We start from the raw sequence: 20,775 nt of genomic DNA, 5'->3' as shown, positions 1-20,775 counted from the left end.
AGCGTGAGAAATACAAGGTGTGGCGTGAGAGCATGTGAACTGGTTGAAATGTGTGTGTCTCACGGTGAATCCGTGAGTCTTGAGAGCCCTGAAAAATATACCTAAAGAAACCTCATTTCTTGACTGGCTACTGTCGGTTGTCTCAGAAGAGAAATCTTTTGTGCTGTGTCAGCCACCATAACTGTCCTACGCTCTTTGAAAGGGTAGGGTGCAGTGGTAGACCGGACCGATGGTTGCGATTCACAACCTTCACCACTAGACGCCACTAAATCTTACACACTGAACCCTTAAAGGTAAATATTGCGTAAATGAACCATTACACATTTTAATCCTATTGCTTTTATTATTGAACACCAAACCAGGATAGGTTTTTAGGGAGGCAGATCATGGATTGATGAATAATGTGTGTATGTTATAGTGTGTTTTCCTTTATTACTTTTTTTTACATTGTGTATTAAGGGTCTAGTTTACACATACTGATTAATATTTGATCCATTTAATGCAGTTTGCTCATGAAATAGTGGTGGAATACCACAGTGTATTAGAAATTGAGTCACATCCAAATATTATTCATCAGTTTTTCCATTTATTTTGTATGATACGTGATTTATTTTACAGAATCCGGACTGATGATGTGGTAGAGAGCTTCTGGGTACCTCATTGAGTGTTTTAATGTTATTAGCTGTTGAGTGCTGGTACAGGAATTATGACCCTGGATGAATGTTTCATTTATAATGTTTTTTATAGTTGTTGGCTACAAAATCACTTTCACACATAGAACTAAAAAAGCAAAACCACAGATAAATCACGGGGCTTGGAGTGACGGTACATGTTTTTGCAGCTTTTGCATTGTTCTGGGAAATACAATGACCTAACATATTAACAACAATATTACAGTAAATAAAAATCAGGAGTAGGAGGTGGTGACCAAGTACATATCAGACAAAGCACTCTTGTTTAATGAGGCTGATATTTGTATCTTCAAAGGGAAGGTGGGTGTATGACACTCATTTTTTATGGGGTTGAGCAGTCATCTATAACATGCTCCTTCTCTACTGTCTAATTTGTTTTTACTAATGTATACAGAAACTGTGGGAATTGTACCACAATTTACAGTTAGCTGAGAACATCTGCATAACCTAAAACAGCTGCATTAGTAAATCCACAAGAGTTAGTGACTCTATACTTTTGTGTGGGTAGTTAATTATGTATTGAGTCAAAAAAATGCACACATGGCCCACATGGACCAAAAATGCAGTTGCAGTGGTGAAACATTTGTCAGACAAGAGTATAACTTCTTTCATATATTACATTACAAAGATATTTAGTTTCTTTCCCAAGCTCGTAAGATAAAATCTGCCACACGGTTCCCCTCCTACAACACTTTTTTTTTTAATTATCGTCTATGCATAAAAGCTAATCAGAAATAAAGGACATATTACCAAAAAGTGTAGCCCCTAATGAGCAATAAAACATAAAATGGACTTCATCTTCAATCTCATCTAATTCACATAACAAACAAAGCGTTTTCTCTTCAGGGAAACAATTAAATCTGTGTCTAGCTAATGGTGACGTACCCAAGCTCAGCTGTGCACATAGAAATCTTTGACTTTTAAATCCTGCTTCACATAAGGCTCTGCACTGTAGCTGTTTTGTATAAGAATATGTTCGTAATTTAGGTTTATACCAAACATCAATAGACCGTCCTTTCTCCCATATACTGTATCAGGAACAATTTACAGTTAACATCATAAATATTACACTGCTACTTGTTTTGAAAAATGTAGTTAATTATCACAGCATAGTTAATATTAATATACACAGGATTCATTTATATTCCAATCTGTTGGATGTTTTCCTTTTGAGTCAATATGCTGGACAATGGTGTCTGAGATTTCTTGCATCATCTTGAAGTTGAGTGTTAACAAGATGATCAATCAAAAATCAAATGTTGGATGTGAAAATATGTAGCCTACTTCCTTTTGTCTTTGAAGAAATAAGTCGTGGCAGAAAAAAATGCTCCCCACACCATCAGAGATCTGCTATGAAAGAATTACTTTCATCACTTCCTGAAAATCTGCCAAACATGATTTACAAAAACATGTTAACAGACACCCATGCTAGGCAGACGCAGTGATGTTAGTCATGGGAGAACACAGAGTAACATTGCAGAGGTTTATTTAAGAGCCAGGGCTGCTGTTCAGTGATAGAATTGGATGAAGTATTTGACAGGAAGTCCATTAAAAGAGATGGAGCTGCGAGGCAATTACAGAGTGCTGAGGGAAGCAAGACCGGGGCTTTTTATATTATAGGTTTGGAAAATGAGAAGAATCCCATCTTCTGTCACAACAGCTACTATTAATACAACAAGTGGTCACTCCTGCCGTTCTGTACTTAACTGCTATCATGAAGAATCTTTATTGAAAGTGAATGAAATTGAGGTGCAATACACCTTACCGTAAAGTGCAGCGCAGGTCAAATCTGTGAGGCCAGTCTTAATAGATCAGATTGTATGTATTATTGCTCCTGAGAGAAAAGTAAAGATCATCAGCTGCATCTCTTATACCCTTACACAAAATGAAAATCTAACTCTAATGTAAACTACAAATATTGAAAGTGTTACTGTTAGCTAAATGCATTTATTGTGTGAACATTTTTAATTTTTCTTTGTTTTGTTGTTATAATTATTATTTTATTTAACATCACTTTATCAAATATGCCCTAGGAACATAACAAAAATAACAAATGAGGGCCTATCTACTGTATTTATTAACCATAACTGTTTAATCTTTTGAAAACGTAGGTATGACTTAGTTTCATTTATATATGCACAGAAACATCTGGGTTTCAGAGCTAGTAGCTTTTATTAATGCACTTTAGCACAAGTGGTATTTTGCTAATCTAACTGAGACTTGCTAGCTAGTCATTTAGCATAATATTTTGTAATTTGAGTAGGGCTGACCCCGAATAGTCGAAGATTTAATGCATAGATGGGCTTTGTTGAATGTTTTTAAAGTGCGTAAATAAATCCAAAATTGTAACCCCTAACCCTGGGTCGTCAGTGCGCTTGTGTAGGCGTAGCGTGTAGGTAGTGGCAGAAGAGGAACACTTGCTGAAGAGACAGAGCCCCAGCTTCACTGGTGTTGTTCTGAGTTGTCCGCACCTTGTGGGACTTTCGGAAAAATTATCACCGTTGATGAACCACACAAAGAATATTTTATTGTTTTTAAATAGCCGGCTATTTGAAATAGAGGAACCACGACGTGCATACAGTTGTCGACAGCACGGAATGCACGCTAAACTCTGCACAAGAACGGTGAATGACAGGCGAGAGAGTTAATGTGTGTGGTGCACCCCATTTTTATTTAGATGTGTAAATCTCCTAGTGAACTTGCATTATAACTAGGCTAAGTCAGAACCTTCAAAGAGCTGGTATAGCCATCTCATTTTGGTGGAAAGGTTTTCGAGGCCTTTTTATTCATTATTATTTAAATTCAAATAAATAACAAATAAAATTATTTGAGAAGGAGAAAACTATCTGAGAAGAAAAAATCAGTCTTTGGCTGAACAACTTAGGCGTACAATACAACTTCTGTTTTCAAGAGGCTATAAACAGGGATAACAAAATGGTTGGGATCAACTGATCTAAAAGTGGCTATGTGCTGTCATTATTAATGCACATGATGCCATTATTAATGGATACTTGCTTTAGGCAGGAATCTAATGTTTATTACATGTTTGTCATGATGTTACAGGTCCAGACTGGGTTTAGACAAAGAACAAGGAATGATTCATCTGGAGATCAGCATCTCTGATGGACGTGAGTAAACGAATGCCTTGTTAACACAGAAAAGTAAATTAGTCAAAATTGAATATATGAAAATAGATTTAATATCAAATTGTCCACATTTGTTGTAAGTCCTAACCCTTAATTAAAATAAACTAGCGAGAGATTACTGTTTTTTACTACAGTAAAACTCTTCTCTCCATCTGTATTGACTACATGAAGAGTCTTCATACGATTAAGCTGTGTGGGCCAGGCTGCAACTTGGCTCTTTTCTTGGCCACAGTGCAGGGGGGGGGGGACTTCCATAAGGCATCGTGTGTTAATGCCTAGTCCTTCGGGAGACCGCCTCATTTGGCTGATGCTAACACACTGGGACAGCACTCTCTATTTTATCTATTAGTGAGAATAAGGATTGGCCTCCAAAATTTTGCCTCTATAGCTCAGTTAAAACCTTGAATGTGGACTACAGAAGGATGTTTGTTTTTCCCTTTGTTATATTTTTAGCACTCATTTCTTGTTTACCCACAGGGTCACAGTACATAACTTGTAAACTTCAGAATTGCTCTGATGGAAACAAGGGCAAGCCTTTCCCTGGATTTATCATCCCTAATTCCCTGGTGGTTCAGGATGAATACGTTTTCATCCAGGTGGGTTTTTATTGCAAGGTCTGGCTTCATTAAAAGACAATTAAAAGCTGTAAAACCACTGCATTCGATCGCATTTTAATGTACAGTCATGTTTTTCATTTACTAAAAGAGGCCATTATGCTGGGAAAGGATGGCATGAAATTGAAATCACAGTGTTGTGTATTATACTACAACTCCACTCTGCCATAATGCACAACACCTTAATTAGTAGGAAACCTGTGTTGGTTTAAGTTGGTTTAAGTTGTTTGATACATGCTGCTAGCAATCTGTGTACACAGTGAAGTTAATGAATATTTACCTGAAATGTGAACTGAAAATTTCACTATATTACTTTTCTAGGTACCAGTAGGTGGCCAGTCAGTCCATTATGTGTCCTATAAAAGAAATGCTTTCTACCCAATGAAGCTTCCCAAGTACACTCTGCCAAAGGTAAGACTGGAAAGAAGGCACATGCAAAGGAACGAGCTGCAGCATTAATTTTACTGTGAATTTTACTCTTACTTATTCCTTCAGACTATTTTGTGGTGAGGATTGGTTAGTCATAATGTTTGATGACAAATCCATTAAATTGTTCACTCCGCATTATTATCCTCCTGAAAATTGATTCAGTTATGCATAATTATATCTTTAGATCTTGTGTTGGTTTAAGAGCCATGCACAGTTTTTAATCAGTTGCCCTCCCGACTGTATCAAGAGATATTTACTTACATTTATGTGGAGTTGCACAGCCAGTGTTCCTCAGAACTCCATCCATCCATCCATCCATCCATCCATCCATCATCAACCGCTAATCCTGCGTACAGGGTTGCAGGGGGCTGGAGCCAATCCCAGCTGAAATTGGGCAAAAGGCAGGGTACACCCTGGACAGGTCGCCAGTCCATCACAGGGCCACACATAGACAAACAACCACTCACACTCACAGACAATTTTAGAGACACCAATTAACCTAGCCTGCATGGGAGGAAGCCGGAGCACCCGGAGAGAACCCACGCAAACAACATCCACACAGACAACATCCACACAGAAAGGCCGGGGCAACCGGTGTTCGGCCCTGAATCCCCTTTACTAAAAGTACAGCAGGGTGGCTTAGTGGTTTGAGAGACCGTGTCATACAGTGAGGAAAATAAGTATTTGAACACCCTGCTATTTTGCAAGTTCTCCCACTCAGAAATCATGGAGGGGTCTGAAATTGTCATCGTAGGTGCATGTCCACTGTGAGAGACATAATCTAAAAAAAAAAAATCTAGAAATCACAATGTATGATTTTTTAACTATTTATTTGTATGATACAGCTGCAAATAAGTATTTGAACACCTGTCTATCAGCTAGAATTCTGACTCTCAAAGACCTGTTAGTCTGGCTTCAAAATGTCCACCTCCACTCCATTTATTATCCTAAATTAGATGCAACTGTTTGAGGTCGTTAGCTGCATAAAGACACCTGTCCACCCCATACAATCAGTAAGAATCCAACTACTAACATGGCCAAGACCAAAGAGCTGTCCAAAGACACTAGAGACAAAATTGTACACCTCCACAAGGCTGGAAAGGGCTACGGGGAAATTGCCAAGCAGCTTGGTGAAAAAAGGTCCACTGTTGGAGCAATCATTAGAAAATGGAAGAAGCTAAACATGACTGTCAGTCTCCCTCAGACTGGGGCTCCATGCAAGATTTCACCTCGTGGGGTCTCAATGATCCTAAGAAAAGTGAGAAATCAGCCCAGAACTACACGGGAGGAGCTGGTCAATGACCTGAAAAGCGCTGGGACCACCGTTTCCAAGGTTACTGTTGGTAATACACTAAGACGTCATGGTTTGAAATCACGCATGGCACGGAAGGTTCCCCTGCTTAAACCAGCACATGTCAAGGCCCGTCTTAAGTTTGCCAATGACCATTTGGATGATCCAGAGGAGTCATGGGAGAAAGTCATGTGGTCAGATGAGACCAAAATAGAACTTTTCGGTCATAATTCCACTAACCGTGTTTGGAGGAAGAAGAATGATGAGCACCATCCCAAGAACACCATCCCTACTGTGAAGCATGGGGGTGGTAGCATCATGCTTTGGGGGTGTTTTTCTGCACATGGGACAGGGCGACTGCACTGTATTAAGGAGAGGATGACCGGGGCCATGTATTGTGAGATTTTGGGGAACAACCTCCTTCCCTCAGTTAGAGCATTGAAGATGGGTCGAGGCCGGGTCTTCCAACATGACAATGACCCGAAGCACACAGCCAGGATAAGCAAGGAGTGGCTCTGTAAGAAGCATATCAAGGTTCTGGCGTGGCCTAGCCAGTATCCAGACCTAAACCCAATAGAGAATCTTTGGAGGGAGCTCAAACTCCGTGTTTCTCAGCGACAGCCCAGAAACCTGACTGATCTAGAGAAGATCTGTGTGGAGGAGTGGGCCAAAATCCCTCCTGCAGTGTGCAAACCTGGTGAAAAACTACAGGAAGCGTTTGACCTCTGTAATTGCAAACAAAGGCTACTGTACCAAATATTAACATTGATTTTCTCAGGTGTTCAAATACTTATTTGCAGCTGTATTATACAAATAAATAGTTAAAAAATCATACATTGTGATTTCTGGATTTTTCTTTTTTAGATTATGTCTCTCACAGTGGACATGCACCTACGATGACAATTTCAGACCCCTCCATGATTTCTAAGTGGGAGAACTTGCAAAATAGCAGGGTGTTCAAATACTTATTTTCCTCACTGTAACAACAGGAGAGATTTAGTACCCACAATATTTTTTCGATCAATCCATCCATCCATGTATACTGTCAAAACTCCCTTGAGAAGGACACCAGCCCCTACCTCACCTCACTCTGGATAAGGGATTCAGTAAAATTAAATGGAGCCTGTCTTCATTTTTAGTACATTGCATGAAGCGCCTGAGGTCTAATCGCTGCTGATCCCGACTGAATCAAGAAGTGACAAATTGCTAGCTTGCTGCTTGAGCTCTGTGGCCACTATGTGCACGCTCCCATGCAGATTCCCACTTTTTTGTTGAGAGAACACCTTTTAAATCAATTCTTAAAGCTTTGTTGGCTCCACACAGAGACATCTTATGAATTTCACGTATTTAGGACTTGCAGATAATCAGCACAGACGATAACCAGGTGGTGGCAGCGATTCAGGACTGGCACCAGAATGACTCTTACAACCTGTACATGTCTGAGTCCAGAGGGCTGTTCTTCACCTTGATGCTGGAGAACGTTGTGAGCAGCGGAGGACCGGAGGGCAACATCATGATAGACCTATATGAGGTAGGCAGCAGCGGTGCTGTTGGTGGTGGTGCTGTCATCCTTTTACATGTCTTCATGCTATTCATCCATGTGAGACCAACTCATATTACTTGCCTGGTTATGTAACTGCTGTAGTTTTAGAGGACAATGTGTCACAAATGTATACTATCAAACCAATCAAATATCATGCTACTTGCATTTTAAAAATGTAATAACTAATTTGTGCAATCATTAGTGCAATTATACATGCACAATTATTTTCTATTATGCAGTATTATAAACTATTTGTAAAATTCTACAATCATGCCTGCATATTACAGATGTTCATATGCTGCCCATGAGTGAGTTAAAAGTCAGAATCAATTGACAGAAAATAATCAAAATTTTGATTAATCATTTATCAAATATAAAATGTCAAACATTTGCTACTCAAATTTGAGTATTTGCTGTTTTATCTGTTTTATGTAATTGAAAATTGATTTTCTGACTATATAATCTCCAGACGAGAAAGGGACTGCAACAGATGATAACTTTCATTAATGATTACTCTAACAAACATTTTTAAAGTCCATAAAATTACACAAAATAGTGGAAATTGCCTGTTGTAATTTCCTGGAGCCCAAAGTGATGTCATCAGATGCCTTGTTTAATCCAACCGGCTTGTTTCATCAGTCCAAAACCCAAAACTATTAAACTATAGTCCACTCACATTGAATTCATGAAATTTGGAGTCTCCAATCACCCCTAACTTTCATGCCTTTTACCATGAGAAGAAACAAACAAGCCGCATTCCTTTTGTGCATCTAAGAGCACCATCCGAATTTAAATATCTGGTTTGGGAGCTTTCACAAAGAATAAAATGGACTCTGACTCTGACAAGTAAAGTACTAACAGACAGCCTTAAACTTTACTCTGATTTTCTGCTGTTTTTCACTAAGTGTACCCTGCTCTTAGATGTACTCACCATAATGGAACAGATGTTGGTACATTGCATTTTATTCTGCAGCATCTGAGTGTCTCTCTCATACCTAATTAATTGTGACATCATTGCATCACATTTATTAGGTTCAGTCTTTAGGTAACTACCACCTATACGCAAGTTTAGCATCACTTACAGCCCATAATCACAATACAGGAAAAATAGCAGCTTTAACTTGTGCCCTGAACATGTTTTATCTGTGTCGACAGATGTGCTATGAGGTTGCAGTGACTGCACATGTATGCATCACTCTAGATCATCCTCATCAGCAGCCAGCAGTAAAAGCATCACATTGTTACAAGCACACAGCTAAGAAAGCCATCAGCATCGGTTACTTTCACTGCACGCTGACCTCCCTCCTTCACACATTTTATGCCCAGAAATATTTAGCTACAATGACTTGACCTAAATGGTAAATATGAAATGGTCATTTTTCCTTTGACAAAAGTTTTGTGCTCTCTAAATAGTAGAGAAATGTGAACTCAAGTGATGGCTGCATGTTAAAGTCTGCATCTCTGTGCACATAAATACAAAGAAGAAGAAATATCTCAGGGCTGCACCATATGTTGTTTTGATTCTCTGAGTCCTACAGATGGTCCAAAATAGTGCTCCCTGTCAGAAAAACTATCACTTTCAGACATCTCTTCCTCTCCGAACTAGGCCTTCAGCTTTACTTAAGTCTGAATAATTTACGGTTATTTTTTTCCCCTCCATTTTTTTGTTATTTTCCACCCTACTGCTCTTCGCCTCTCATGTTCGCAGGTTGCCGGGATTAAAGGGGTGTTCCTGTCAAATAAAGTTGTTGAGAACCAAGTGAAAACTTATATCACATACAACAAGGGGAGAGACTGGCGTCTTCTTCAGGCTCCAACAACTGATCTCCAGGGAAACAAGGTCTATTGTGAACAAGTAAGTGGGCCACTGACGAGAGAGATAAATTTTGTTATTTGGATTTCCATTATGTGCTCAAAAAATACCAAACCATGCAATGCCATGGTCAAAGAGTGCAAATAAAGATGCATCACATCAACATAACTCAGACTATGTCAGTAACTGAAAAGACCTTTTAAATAATTTAACATATCTTGAGGGTCAGTGGTCAAAGGAAAGATGGTCTACAGATTATAAAGCTCCAAGAGGCAAATCTGTGATTTGTAATGTTGGGCAATAATAAAAAAAAATGACTTGACCTGACATTGTAATTTCAACTTTGTGTCACTAAATTTGGCAAACCCCACTCATAAACACTTTAAAGGTAACACTATTTTAACATAACTGTCCTTTATAAATTTTTATATTTAGATTCATAATTTATTAACATTAACATAATTAACATTATTTGGTTTTATTTGTATTATTATTGGTGGTAGTAGGTCTTTAATATTTTAGTAAGGATTTTGTCATAATAAAGTGTACTATCATGCATTGTAAACATGTTGTATCTTAACTACTAAACTTGATTTTAATGCTACTATTACTTTTAAAAATAAATATTACCATTTATTATTCAATACAACATCGGTAATCTGTTCAGTCAAAACTGTTTTTTTGTTTGTATGAATTGTGGACAGGTTTGGAACATGACAGCAAGGAAAAGCCTTTACATTATTGCATGGTCATGGGAGAAGACAATAGTAAGACAAAACTAAAAGACACTGTGCAGAAAAGACAAGTGATAATAAACAACAAAAAAGGAGCGCAAAAAAGTGGTAGACCCGATCAACATTTAAATAAATTAAAAATTTAAACTATCCAGTACAGAGGATGTTCTTAGCCATAAAACATCTTTAAACTTGGTTGACTCATATGCAATCATTCAAACTAGCTTTTAATCTAGTGGGCTTCCACTCATCAAATGCTATCTCTATCAATGCATCTACCCAGCCTTTTAAATCTGGAGCTCTAGCTATTTCCAGTTCACCAAAATAATTCTGGAGGCTGTGATAATACCAACCATAATAATACGCATTTTCATGCATTCGTTCAAGTAAGCTTAAATCAGGACTTTGATATTGAACTTCCATCATAAATAACCTTTCCTCAGTTTCATTGTATGGAGACTTGATCGTGTATGATATCTGTGTAATATTTTGAATTGTAAAAACTTAAAAACATTTGCCATTTCAGTTCTTTTTCAAAATTACAAAATGAAATGATTAACTAATTTCAAATAATAACAGATTCACAATTAATTCAAGGACGTTATTATGACACCTTCTTATTGTATGTGAACCAGGTCTGAATCAAACCTTTAATTTTCACCTTTTGACTTTAGCAAACTAATCTCCTTTGTGTTTCGCAGCCTTACTGTTCGTTACATCTGCACCTTCATGTGTCAGAGAATCCTTACACCTCGGGAAACATTGTCAGCAAAGATTCAGCTCCTGGATTTATAATAGCTTCAGGTGAGGAGATTATTTTATTTGCACATCCACATTGTTGTTTACTCTCAGCCGTAATTCTGGTCCTCGGTCATATCCCTCAGCGCTCCCATACAAATCAGTTCTTTAGTTCTGTTCTCCACTGACAACGGTTTGCAAAGTGAAATGAAGTCAATATTCCATCTGTTCCATGTTACTTCAAATGAAAGAAAACAAAGATATGTTTTTATCTTTTCTGAATAAATACTCAAAAAGAAATTATACTGATTTACTTGTGTAACTGTGTGAGTGGCATGCTTGAAAGCAGTATTATATATACCTTTTGTATTTAGGTGTGGTGGGACCTGAGCTGAGCAGTACTAATGTCAGTATTTTCATCACTTCTGATGCTGGAAACACCTGGACAGAGGTACAGTATGATACTATAAGAGTGGGGCTAGGTGGAAATTTTGTGATAATGGTCTCTTTACAAAACCCGCATTTGTACACCAATACATTTTGGTTCTTCTGTGATAAATATTGACTTTCCCTTGAACTTCCGCTCAATATAATACAGAATACAATGTGAAAAACCTCACTTTATTGAGACATTATCCGAAGAAAAAATAGGTGAACAAAACTAGGAATCGGTTTCATCTCTCAGTGCCACTTCCTTTAGTTCTCGCATTTCTGTTGTTGGCGCTAAGCTAAGGCTAAGACATGTGCATCTCTGATCTGTAAAACAAATAAACCGAAAGGAGCAGCTTAAAGCTCCAAAAATCAACAAAGTGAGCAACACTTGCTTGACGTTTTCTGTTTATTCACAAAACTGATGCTCTTGTGTAAAGAACTGTTGAGATTTCTACTTGTGAAGTGTGTAAGCAAATATATGCATGTTCCTTATGTTGTCACCGGTGCATACTTTGTGTAGACTTGAATTTTTGTCTCTGGTGGGATAAAGTGAAGCTGGTTGTGTCTGCAGGTTTTTCAGGAAGAGTACAGCGTGTTTTTCCTGAATCAAGGAGGATCTCTGGTGGCCATCAGACACACACCTCTACCAATTAGACACATTTGGTAAAGCTGCGCCACATCTTTTTAGAGAATATACTCAATCTTCAAAACAAGGACTGAGACTGCTTTCCTGCTGAGACTTTTCTTACTGAATTCAACTCTATTTGTGGCTGGTGTGTCTGTGATCCAACCATTGTTCTCTCCCTCAGGCTGAGTTTTGATGAGGGCAGAAACTGGGACAAATATAGCTTCACCTCCTCTCCGCTCTATGTTGATGGGGTGCTGGGGGAGCCTGGAGAGGACACCCTCATAATGACGTAAGATATGAAGGAACCATAAAGAACTGAGGTTTTTCTAGTTTGTTAATTACCACACTTGTTAATTATCATTACCCCGATGAAGACTTAGAAGTGTACATAAATATTCTTGAGTTTATTTAATGTGGTTTTGAAAGGGTTTCATAAGCCCAAGATGTGGAGGAGTTTCTCAACCCACAGAGGAACATGGATTAATGTCAGCGCATTAAAATTACCCAAAGTGAAGGTTTTCATACAACAGTCTCTTTTTTTTTTTTCTTGAATTTGCCCCACATACGAAATGTTTTTGACCTTGTTTTTCTCACTTGTTTGTGCAGAATATTTGGTCATTTCAGTCATCGATCTGAGTGGCAACTTGTCAAAATTGACTTCAGGTCCATTTTCCAACAACGATGCACATCTGAAGATTATATGACATGGCAGCTACACAATGAGGTAAGAGGGATCTTGCGGTTGCTTATTAAACTCAAGAATCTGATTCAGTCACACAATAAAAGCAAGATGGTAAAAAAAGAAAGGAAAAAGAACATCTGAAATGTTTATGATGCATTATTCATCATAGGGTGAAGTGTGCATCATGGGAATGAAGAGAATCTTCCAAAAACTGAAAGCAAATGTTCGATGTGTCAAGGCCAGAGATCAGTATATATCCCAGATGTCAGACTCCTGCCCATGCACAGAGGCAGATTTTGAGTGGTGAGTTCCCTGCTCTGAAGCTACTCTTTTCACTTCATTAAATCCAGTGCACAACACTTTATCAATCTCCAGAGGCAGAGTCTGTGAAGAAAACCTAAGGCACAACAAGAAGAGAGTTTTAAGAGTTATATTCTATAATTCACAACTTATTCTCATTTATGTTATATTTCTGTCGACTCAGGATGTTAGTACTACGAGTTACAAACTTGCCATCAGTTGTTTCAACTCTTAGGTATGAATAATATTGACATAAGATTGTAGTTGTAAAGTGTAAAGATTTTGATATAAAGCGAAATGCCATATAAATAATCAAACCTGTGTTCATTGCAATGAACCGTCTGTGGTCACACACACTTAAATTGTGTAAAACAAAAACTTAAATGACATTTTTTGTTCATTTTAACTACAATTTAATTTTTTAAAACTGTAACGCTCTATGATCACATCATCACAACAACAAGTGAACTGAAAAAAAATATCCCAGTTCTAACAATGAAATATGTGATAGCAGGCCATCTTTCTACTTATATAAGGTGCATTTGAATAGATTTGCATGATGAATGAAAGTAAAGGTTCACTCCAGAGTCTATTATAACATTATGTACTACAAGTCAGAACATCTCCTACATCACTTCACTCTGTCACATACTTTCTTTTATCTTTCTGATCTCACTGGTGCTAAATGAGCAGCACTGACTAGTATATTAGACAAGCTTAACAGCACTTTATTATTAAAAGACCTATTAAACTTTCCAACTCTGGCTCCTGAGACTGCGTATCCCTGATCATGATGAAAAGGAATCTGACAGATCCCTCTGACTTTGCCAAGGTATAATTATAGCTTGTTTAAACACTTACAATGCATTTTAATACTTCAGAAGTTTGATACATAAAACATCATCAAATCTCAAAAACTCAAAAGAGAAAAAAGTTTTCTAGATAGCCAGGATCACCTCTATTCACAGCACTTATTAAGTATGATTCTATTTGAGCTGAGTGATTTTATTTGATATTTTAAATAAATGACAACTGATTATATTGGTCACCCTAAATTGTCCTTAGGTGTGAGTGGTTGTTTGTCTATGTGTGGCCCTGTGATGGACTGGCGACCTGTCCAGGGTGTACCCTGCCTTGCGCCTGATGTCAGCTGGGATAGGCTCCAGCCCCCCGCGACCCTGTACGCAGGATAAGCGGTTAATGATGGATGGATAACTGATTAAATTTATTCATTTAGCTGACGCTTTTATCCAAAGCGACTTACAATTGAGGTTGCACGGTCTGAGGTCTGGAGCAACTAGGGGTTAAGTGTCTTGCTCAGGGACACAATGGTGCATGGGTCACAGTGGGGGATTGGACCCGGGTCTCTCACACCAATAGCATGTGTCTTATCCATTGCACCATCACCACCCCACATGATCTCAATAACGTCTTGCTGTATCTTTTTCTGTATTTGTTGTTGCAACTGAAACAGCGACTATGGGTTTGAGAGACAGATTGATGGGAGCTGCACTCCAGCTTTCTGGTTCATTCCTTCAGAAACATCTAGAGACTGCATCACGGGGGACACCTTCCTCAACACCACAGGGTACACCTAATTCCTTTGTATTAACTCTAGCAATGAGAATACTGTGTGCAAACATGCAAAATTTAGGATAAACCTTCTTGTAAATCACCCCCTATTCTTCTATGGTGGAAAGCAACTAAGTATATTTAAATCAATTCAAATGAACACATTTGTACCTGATGGCTGGTGCCAATAGAGGGCTAACTGAGCTTGTCTGATAGAGCCATGGTAGATAAAACCAATGTTGTACATGTCGTATGAATGTCAACCTGTGTGTGCATGTGTTATATGCCTGTTTGGACACTCATGTAGTGCTCATCTCTTTCTTTTGGGGGGTCTTTAATGAATTCCAGATATCGCAGGGCTTTGACTAACAACTGCACTGAGGGAACGCTGTTGAAGTATAGCCCCAGGCGTCAAAAGTGTCCCAGCCAGGCCCCCAGGGGACTCCAGCTCTTCACCAGTGAGGGAACACTGGTTGCAACACTGGGGAGGAATGTCACTTTCTTGGTCTTTCTGGAAGAGGTGCTGACTTCATTTAAACAAAGCAACAGCAGTGTGTATTACAGGGTGATACACACTACTAGGCTGCATGCTTTTTCTTTAGTGTTTAGTGTGTTATCTGTATATCGAGATGCTGACAGAGACAGAGCGCAGAGGCTGGAGCACCAGCACGTCAAATAAATATGCAGTGACATGTTTTACCACTTGACCTCGTTCTTGTAGATATTATGGAGAATGCACTCTGTTGTGTGTCAGCGAGGACTCTGACCAACATCTGAGGCTGAGTGACAGTATTTTATTTTCTTTTTGAAGGGTCTCGGCTACACAACAAGTATAACGATGGACTTCGGCGATGGGACCGCTATATCGTATGTTAACATAAGCTCCATCGATGACGGGGTCAAGCATATCTACAGTAAAGTTGGCATATACCAAGTTTCTGCTACAGCAACCAACACTCTGGGATTTGACAGGGTGATACTCTACCTCCACGTCTCCTGTGAGTAAAACAAAAAAGTAACTAAAAGGTACAATTTGTAATTCCTGACCACATGCTCCATACTATTGCATCTCGAGGCACAAGTGGCTTTACAACCCATGATGGGCCAGGGTTGGCTGCTTAGCATGCTAACTTCAGTAGTAGTCTCTGACATGACGTGAAAGCTGTTTCTTCTTCACAATCTGTCGAGCATGTTGGATCATTTAATGTTTTAAGCTAAAATTCTGGCCAAATCTTACACTTTGTACCTTTTTTAAAAGTTGCTGCAAAGCTTAAATGATGAAGCTTAGTATTATCATTCTTCCAGTGATTTCTGAATGTTTGAATATAATAAAACCTTTTCCTCCTGAATACTCTGTAAGTTATTGTGTGCATTATTTTAATGAATTGTGTAATACCCCTCGACTTCAGGGGTAGATTTAGTGTAAAAGGGTTGTTCATAGGTGATGATTAACTGTTCTGTTTCTTGCCACATGGTAAGGTGAACTTGTTAGCCATTAACTTCATTTTAGTTAATATAAAGCGACTACGCTATAAGCTATGGTCTTGATTCTTTATCACAGCTAATCATAGACAAGATCCAACAGCCTTCAAATAGGTCAAAGCACTTCAACTTGTGAGGCTTTAGAAAGAAAAAATAATACAAAACACTTGGATAAATATGCTTGCGACTCTTCTGTAACTTCAAATTGGCTCATTAAAATGAGACTCTTTCCAAAGTTTCAAGTGTCACTCACCTCGTGTAGCCTTAAAGACAACTGTCTCCTCATTGACAGTGCAGCGGTGGTCAGTTTGAATTTGGCTCATTATAAAGGATCCCAATGGTGACATTTTCATGGCGGCAAAAGCATTGAAACATCCACAGACACTTATCAAACCACTCCTGCAAAATCTCCACGGTCTGCCTGTGTGCCCAGTGTGTTCCAGACAGTCATTGTTGTGCCTAAATATGGCTTGTGTTGGAAATGTGAGCATCATGGAAGCAGTATTTAGCCATTACTGTGACTTTTATGTTTTCTCTCTAAAGGTCAGCTTGAACAAGTCCAGCTCTTGGCTCCTTCAGTTGTCGTCAAGAACAAAGCAGTAAACCTCACGACAGTGTTACAACCCAGCAATGTGGGGACAGTCACCTATTACTGGTGGTTTGATAACAAAACGGAGGTAAGGCTTACTTTCTCATTCTCTATCATGCAGCCTATTTAGCGAATTACATGATAGATTCACAAGTCACAGTACATCTCTCTGTCTGTCTGCCTTTTAGCCTGTTGTGACACTGGACGGAGCAATGTCCTTCACTTTCTTCAAGGAGGGAAGTCACACTGTTGCTGTTCAGGCTTCAGTGGGCAATACTGTCCATCAGGACCAAATGACTGTGGCAGTTTATGGTAAACCATTTATTTTTTCTTTACTTTAAATATAATAATGAAGTTAAAACTATAAAGTTAATTTTGTCTCTTCAAAGTTGAGTGAATCAACAAATGTTTTGAAATATTCAAAGCCTACTTAAAAAAGTCCACTTAACTTTTCCAGAGCTTTCTTGGCCTTCATCAGCGGATGGTCTTTGCTTAGTTGCCATGGTGATGTTTTAACTGTTATCACGTGACCGAAGTATGGAATTTGGCCACATGATAACAGGTGTTTGGACTAAACTCCAGTCCCTGATGAAGGCCATGGGATGTGGCTGTGAGCTAGTAAGTAAGTTAGTTGCTGCAAACATTATTTTACTTTTTACAATTAAAATACAGATTTATTTGTCTATATTATGTACATATCCTACAACATATAGTACTAGTGCTAATCATTGAGCTTATTTAGGAATAAGATTCTCACAATTAGCTTGTTTAAATAGTTTCTAAATGTTTCCAAAAATCTAAATTCATATTAAAATGCCAAATTTTCGAAGTCGAGGATTTAATGATGATGATAGCTAGAGATGCAAACATTACATGGTCACAAGATCAAAATATATATCAAAGAAACAATCTCTTTGCTTCCTAAAACTCCAAGATAGAAAAGACATTTCAACATTTATCTTTATGCATCTTTTCTGCGTATAATATACAGCATTTTAGAAATCATTTGAACATTATTGAGGGTTATTTGAAGTACCTGATTATTGTAATCATGATCCTGTATCGTGAGGTTTGACAGAACAAGAAAAGTAGGTCTGAGTTAGTTTTCTGTCTGCATTTCAGAATATTTACAGTCACATGTTTTGGCCTTTTCTTCTAATTTGGACGAGCTGAACCCCGGGGTGTCTGAGTGGAGAGAGGACATCGGCAGAGTGGTGAAGAACTGCATGGTTCAGGTATGTTCTGCATCTGCTAGCTCGTATTATAAAGACGGAAAAACAATCAGGTATGATCTAAACCTAGACCTCATTCAAATTCTGGCAATTACCAGCTTTGCACTCGCCTGGAGAGAAAAACTCAAGTCTCTGTCTAGTGAGCCAGTGACATTTCCGTTCTTGGTTATGCTGCATTGGTAATGTATGCATGTGGTTTTGTGTCAAGTGTTGCACTCCACTACTTGCAATGTCTTTGACCTCACTTGCTGTGTAATGAGTTGTTAACCTCTACACGCTGACATGGCACATCACCTGAAATCATTATTACCACTACAAGCTTTCAGCTGAACTTGTCAAAACACTAAAGGGCAGTAAAAGTACTGCCAAGACAGTTGATAAAGAGTGTAATGCCATTGCCTCGAGAGAACACCAAAACCTCAAGTGAAGAGAGCCTAACTGTGGTTAAGTGCATCTGGTTTTCTCTCTCAGACACTGTGGGGATGTCAAAAAAGCAGCAGGTTATGTAAAAGACCTGGATACTGAGGTCTATATATATCCTACAGTAGCCCTCAGTATGAAACATTCACTTTGACCTTCTGTCTTGTCAGATATTACCATGGTTTACACCCGGAAACTGACAGGAGACCTCTGGTTACGGCATAAATGCACTAAAAGCCCTGACATTTACCAAAGACTGTCAAATTGAACTAGCATGTTTCAGTTGGACGTGCATTATATCTTGACAGTGACTGGTACTTAGGCAAATGATATATGAAGCAGAAAGCCAACAGTATTTAGTCATTAATGCCCATGACCCCAATCATATTTCAGAATATCATCCCAAACAGTGTCAACTTGAAAACCTTTTTAATGAGGTTTTGTTGTTGTTGATATTAAAGGTCACAGGAATCAGTGAGGATCAGCTCCTGGTCACAGTGCTTCCAGGTTTACCAACCACAGCAGAGATTTTCATTGTGCCTGAGAAGAGGTCAAGACACAGAGCCATGGATGAAAAGTGGGCACACCTGAATCAGGTACTGTCTCGTCAAATCATTTTAATGGCCCATGGCAGATGCTCAGTACAATGTGGTTTTTATGTGATAATTAAAGCCGCACAAAAGTACGCTAGGGAAGTGAGGAGACTGTCTAGAAAGAACATCCCTTGAGAATATGCAATTTACTTCAGTGTCATACAACACTATTGATTAACTATCAGTTTAAAGAGGTCATATTGTGCTAATTTTCAGGTTCAAAATCTTATTTAGGGTTTTACCAGAACAAGTTTACAAGGTTTCATTTTCAAAAAACACCATATTTTCTGTCATACTGCAAATTGCTGCAGCTCCTTTTTTCACCCTGTGTTGAACACAGCTATGGAGTGATGCATCTTAACTCTACAAGACCTTTGTTGGGAGTTGAACATGCACAGCTCCTAGTTAAGGACTACTAGCTTCTCACGACTACGGCGGGTCGTGAGAAGTTTTAAACACGCTTTGATTCAGCTGTATATGTTTTTCACTTTGCACTTTGTGATAGCTTTCTTGCTCATAGCCAAACGTATCCATGCAGCTTCTATTACAAATATTTTAATCATTTCTTTTGCAATATCCTGCCAATGTTAAAAAGTTAAACGACAAATTCCTGAGAACCCTGTTGTATAAATTTCAATTTTGGTAGTCATCATCTGCCATTCTCATATCATATCAATCAATCATGCTCATTTATCTCTGATTCTCCAATTTCTGATTAATATAGACAGTCATGTAATTTTTGGACTTTTGTGTTCATTATATAATCTTGATATTAGACAATTGTTGTCTTTTATGTCATATGCATCAATGAATATGTTTACAATTTAGGTCCATTTTCTTTAGCTTGTTTCATTTCTCTAAAGTCTCTGCCCTGAAGGTATCTTCATATGTATTGGAGGGGAATTTCAAAGAGAAGATTACATCTTAACTGCACCGTTTCTTTATTTGTGCACAGTACCTAAATTATATGTGCGCTGTTATACAGTGAACAGATACTTGTACTTGCACTGATAACTCCCCTCTTATCTCTGACTACATGGAAGGTGGTTACCTCTGTTTTGGCTTTTTCATTTTCCCCAGCCCAATTGTTTCCCCTTTTTTATTTGAGATACATCTCTTAAAATGCAAGTATTTTGCATCATCACTGATTATTTCTTTTATGAAGTGTTTTACATTTTACATGCATACATTAATCATTTTTGCCTACTTTCCAGGCAGCCAGTAGTTCCTATTAATCTCAGTGCGGTATGAAAATCAACTTAGAGAATTTAAACTTGTTTCTGTGAGGCAATACATCACAATGAGCATCATGTCAGCACTTATTTTTGTCAAAGTTACATTATCGTTGCATGGTAACAAGGTTTTAAAGTGCAGCTTGATTTGGAAAGTCGGCACACCACACAACAGTAAGGTTAACTTTGACAAAAATAAATGCAGACATGATGCTCATGGTGATGGATTACAAGTCAACCAAGTTTAAAGTCTCTGCAAATGTATTTTCATACCACAGTGAAATGGTCACCATAGACACACCATTGGCTGCATGGTACTGTAGGTAGGAAAACACTGTTGTTCCTTGGAAAAGGTCAGCAGTAATGAAGAGTGTACATTTTTTTGTAGAAAATGAGGTAAAAGATGCAAAAACGCCAAGTGACAACACACAACAGAGAGCAAGGGGAATATGTTTTCTACAGCTCCACTGTTATTAGCAAGCACATCTCATCTCATAGCTCCGTATGACATCTTTCTCATTTAGTTTCCAGATTTAGAGTAAACCACTTATATATCCCGTGGAGTCAATTCAATTGGGGAACTGCTTCTCAATTTCACTGTATCTCTGTTTTT

The 20,775-nt window shown here is 38.3% G+C and overlaps 1 protein-coding gene across 4 annotated transcripts in view; it reads left to right on the top strand.

Annotated features, from left to right (window-relative positions):
- LOC119917558 (VPS10 domain-containing receptor SorCS1-like) overlaps positions 1-20,775 on the top strand; it is a 54,478-nt gene that overhangs the window by 26,486 nt on the left and 7,217 nt on the right. For all 4 annotated transcript variants that reach the window (XM_038737929.1, XM_038737931.1, XM_038737932.1 and 1 more), the window contains exons 6-23: positions 3,756-3,820; positions 4,316-4,434; positions 4,774-4,863; positions 7,524-7,703; positions 9,424-9,570; positions 10,964-11,066; positions 11,375-11,451; positions 12,004-12,095; positions 12,242-12,349; positions 12,667-12,784; positions 12,912-13,045; positions 14,517-14,630; positions 14,963-15,134; positions 15,426-15,612; positions 16,640-16,773; positions 16,874-16,997; positions 17,808-17,920; positions 18,799-18,933. In XM_038737929.1, coding sequence (XP_038593857.1) covers positions 3,756-3,820; positions 4,316-4,434; positions 4,774-4,863; positions 7,524-7,703; positions 9,424-9,570; positions 10,964-11,066; positions 11,375-11,451; positions 12,004-12,095; positions 12,242-12,349; positions 12,667-12,784; positions 12,912-13,045; positions 14,517-14,630; positions 14,963-15,134; positions 15,426-15,612; positions 16,640-16,773; positions 16,874-16,997; positions 17,808-17,920; positions 18,799-18,933 — 2,212 coding nt within the window. The remainder of the gene's footprint in view (positions 1-3,755; positions 3,821-4,315; positions 4,435-4,773; positions 4,864-7,523; positions 7,704-9,423; positions 9,571-10,963; positions 11,067-11,374; positions 11,452-12,003; positions 12,096-12,241; positions 12,350-12,666; positions 12,785-12,911; positions 13,046-14,516; positions 14,631-14,962; positions 15,135-15,425; positions 15,613-16,639; positions 16,774-16,873; positions 16,998-17,807; positions 17,921-18,798; positions 18,934-20,775) is intronic.

Source organism: Micropterus salmoides, unplaced genomic scaffold (genome assembly GCF_014851395.1).
Source record: "Micropterus salmoides isolate LMB-PRFRI ecotype aquatic unplaced genomic scaffold, ASM1485139v1 Ms_hic_scaffold_22, whole genome shotgun sequence".
In the NCBI taxonomy this organism is placed as follows: Eukaryota; Metazoa; Chordata; class Actinopteri; order Centrarchiformes; family Centrarchidae; genus Micropterus; species Micropterus salmoides.
Note: the sequence above shows the minus strand (reverse complement) of the source record. Positions and strands in the feature narration are given on the sequence as shown.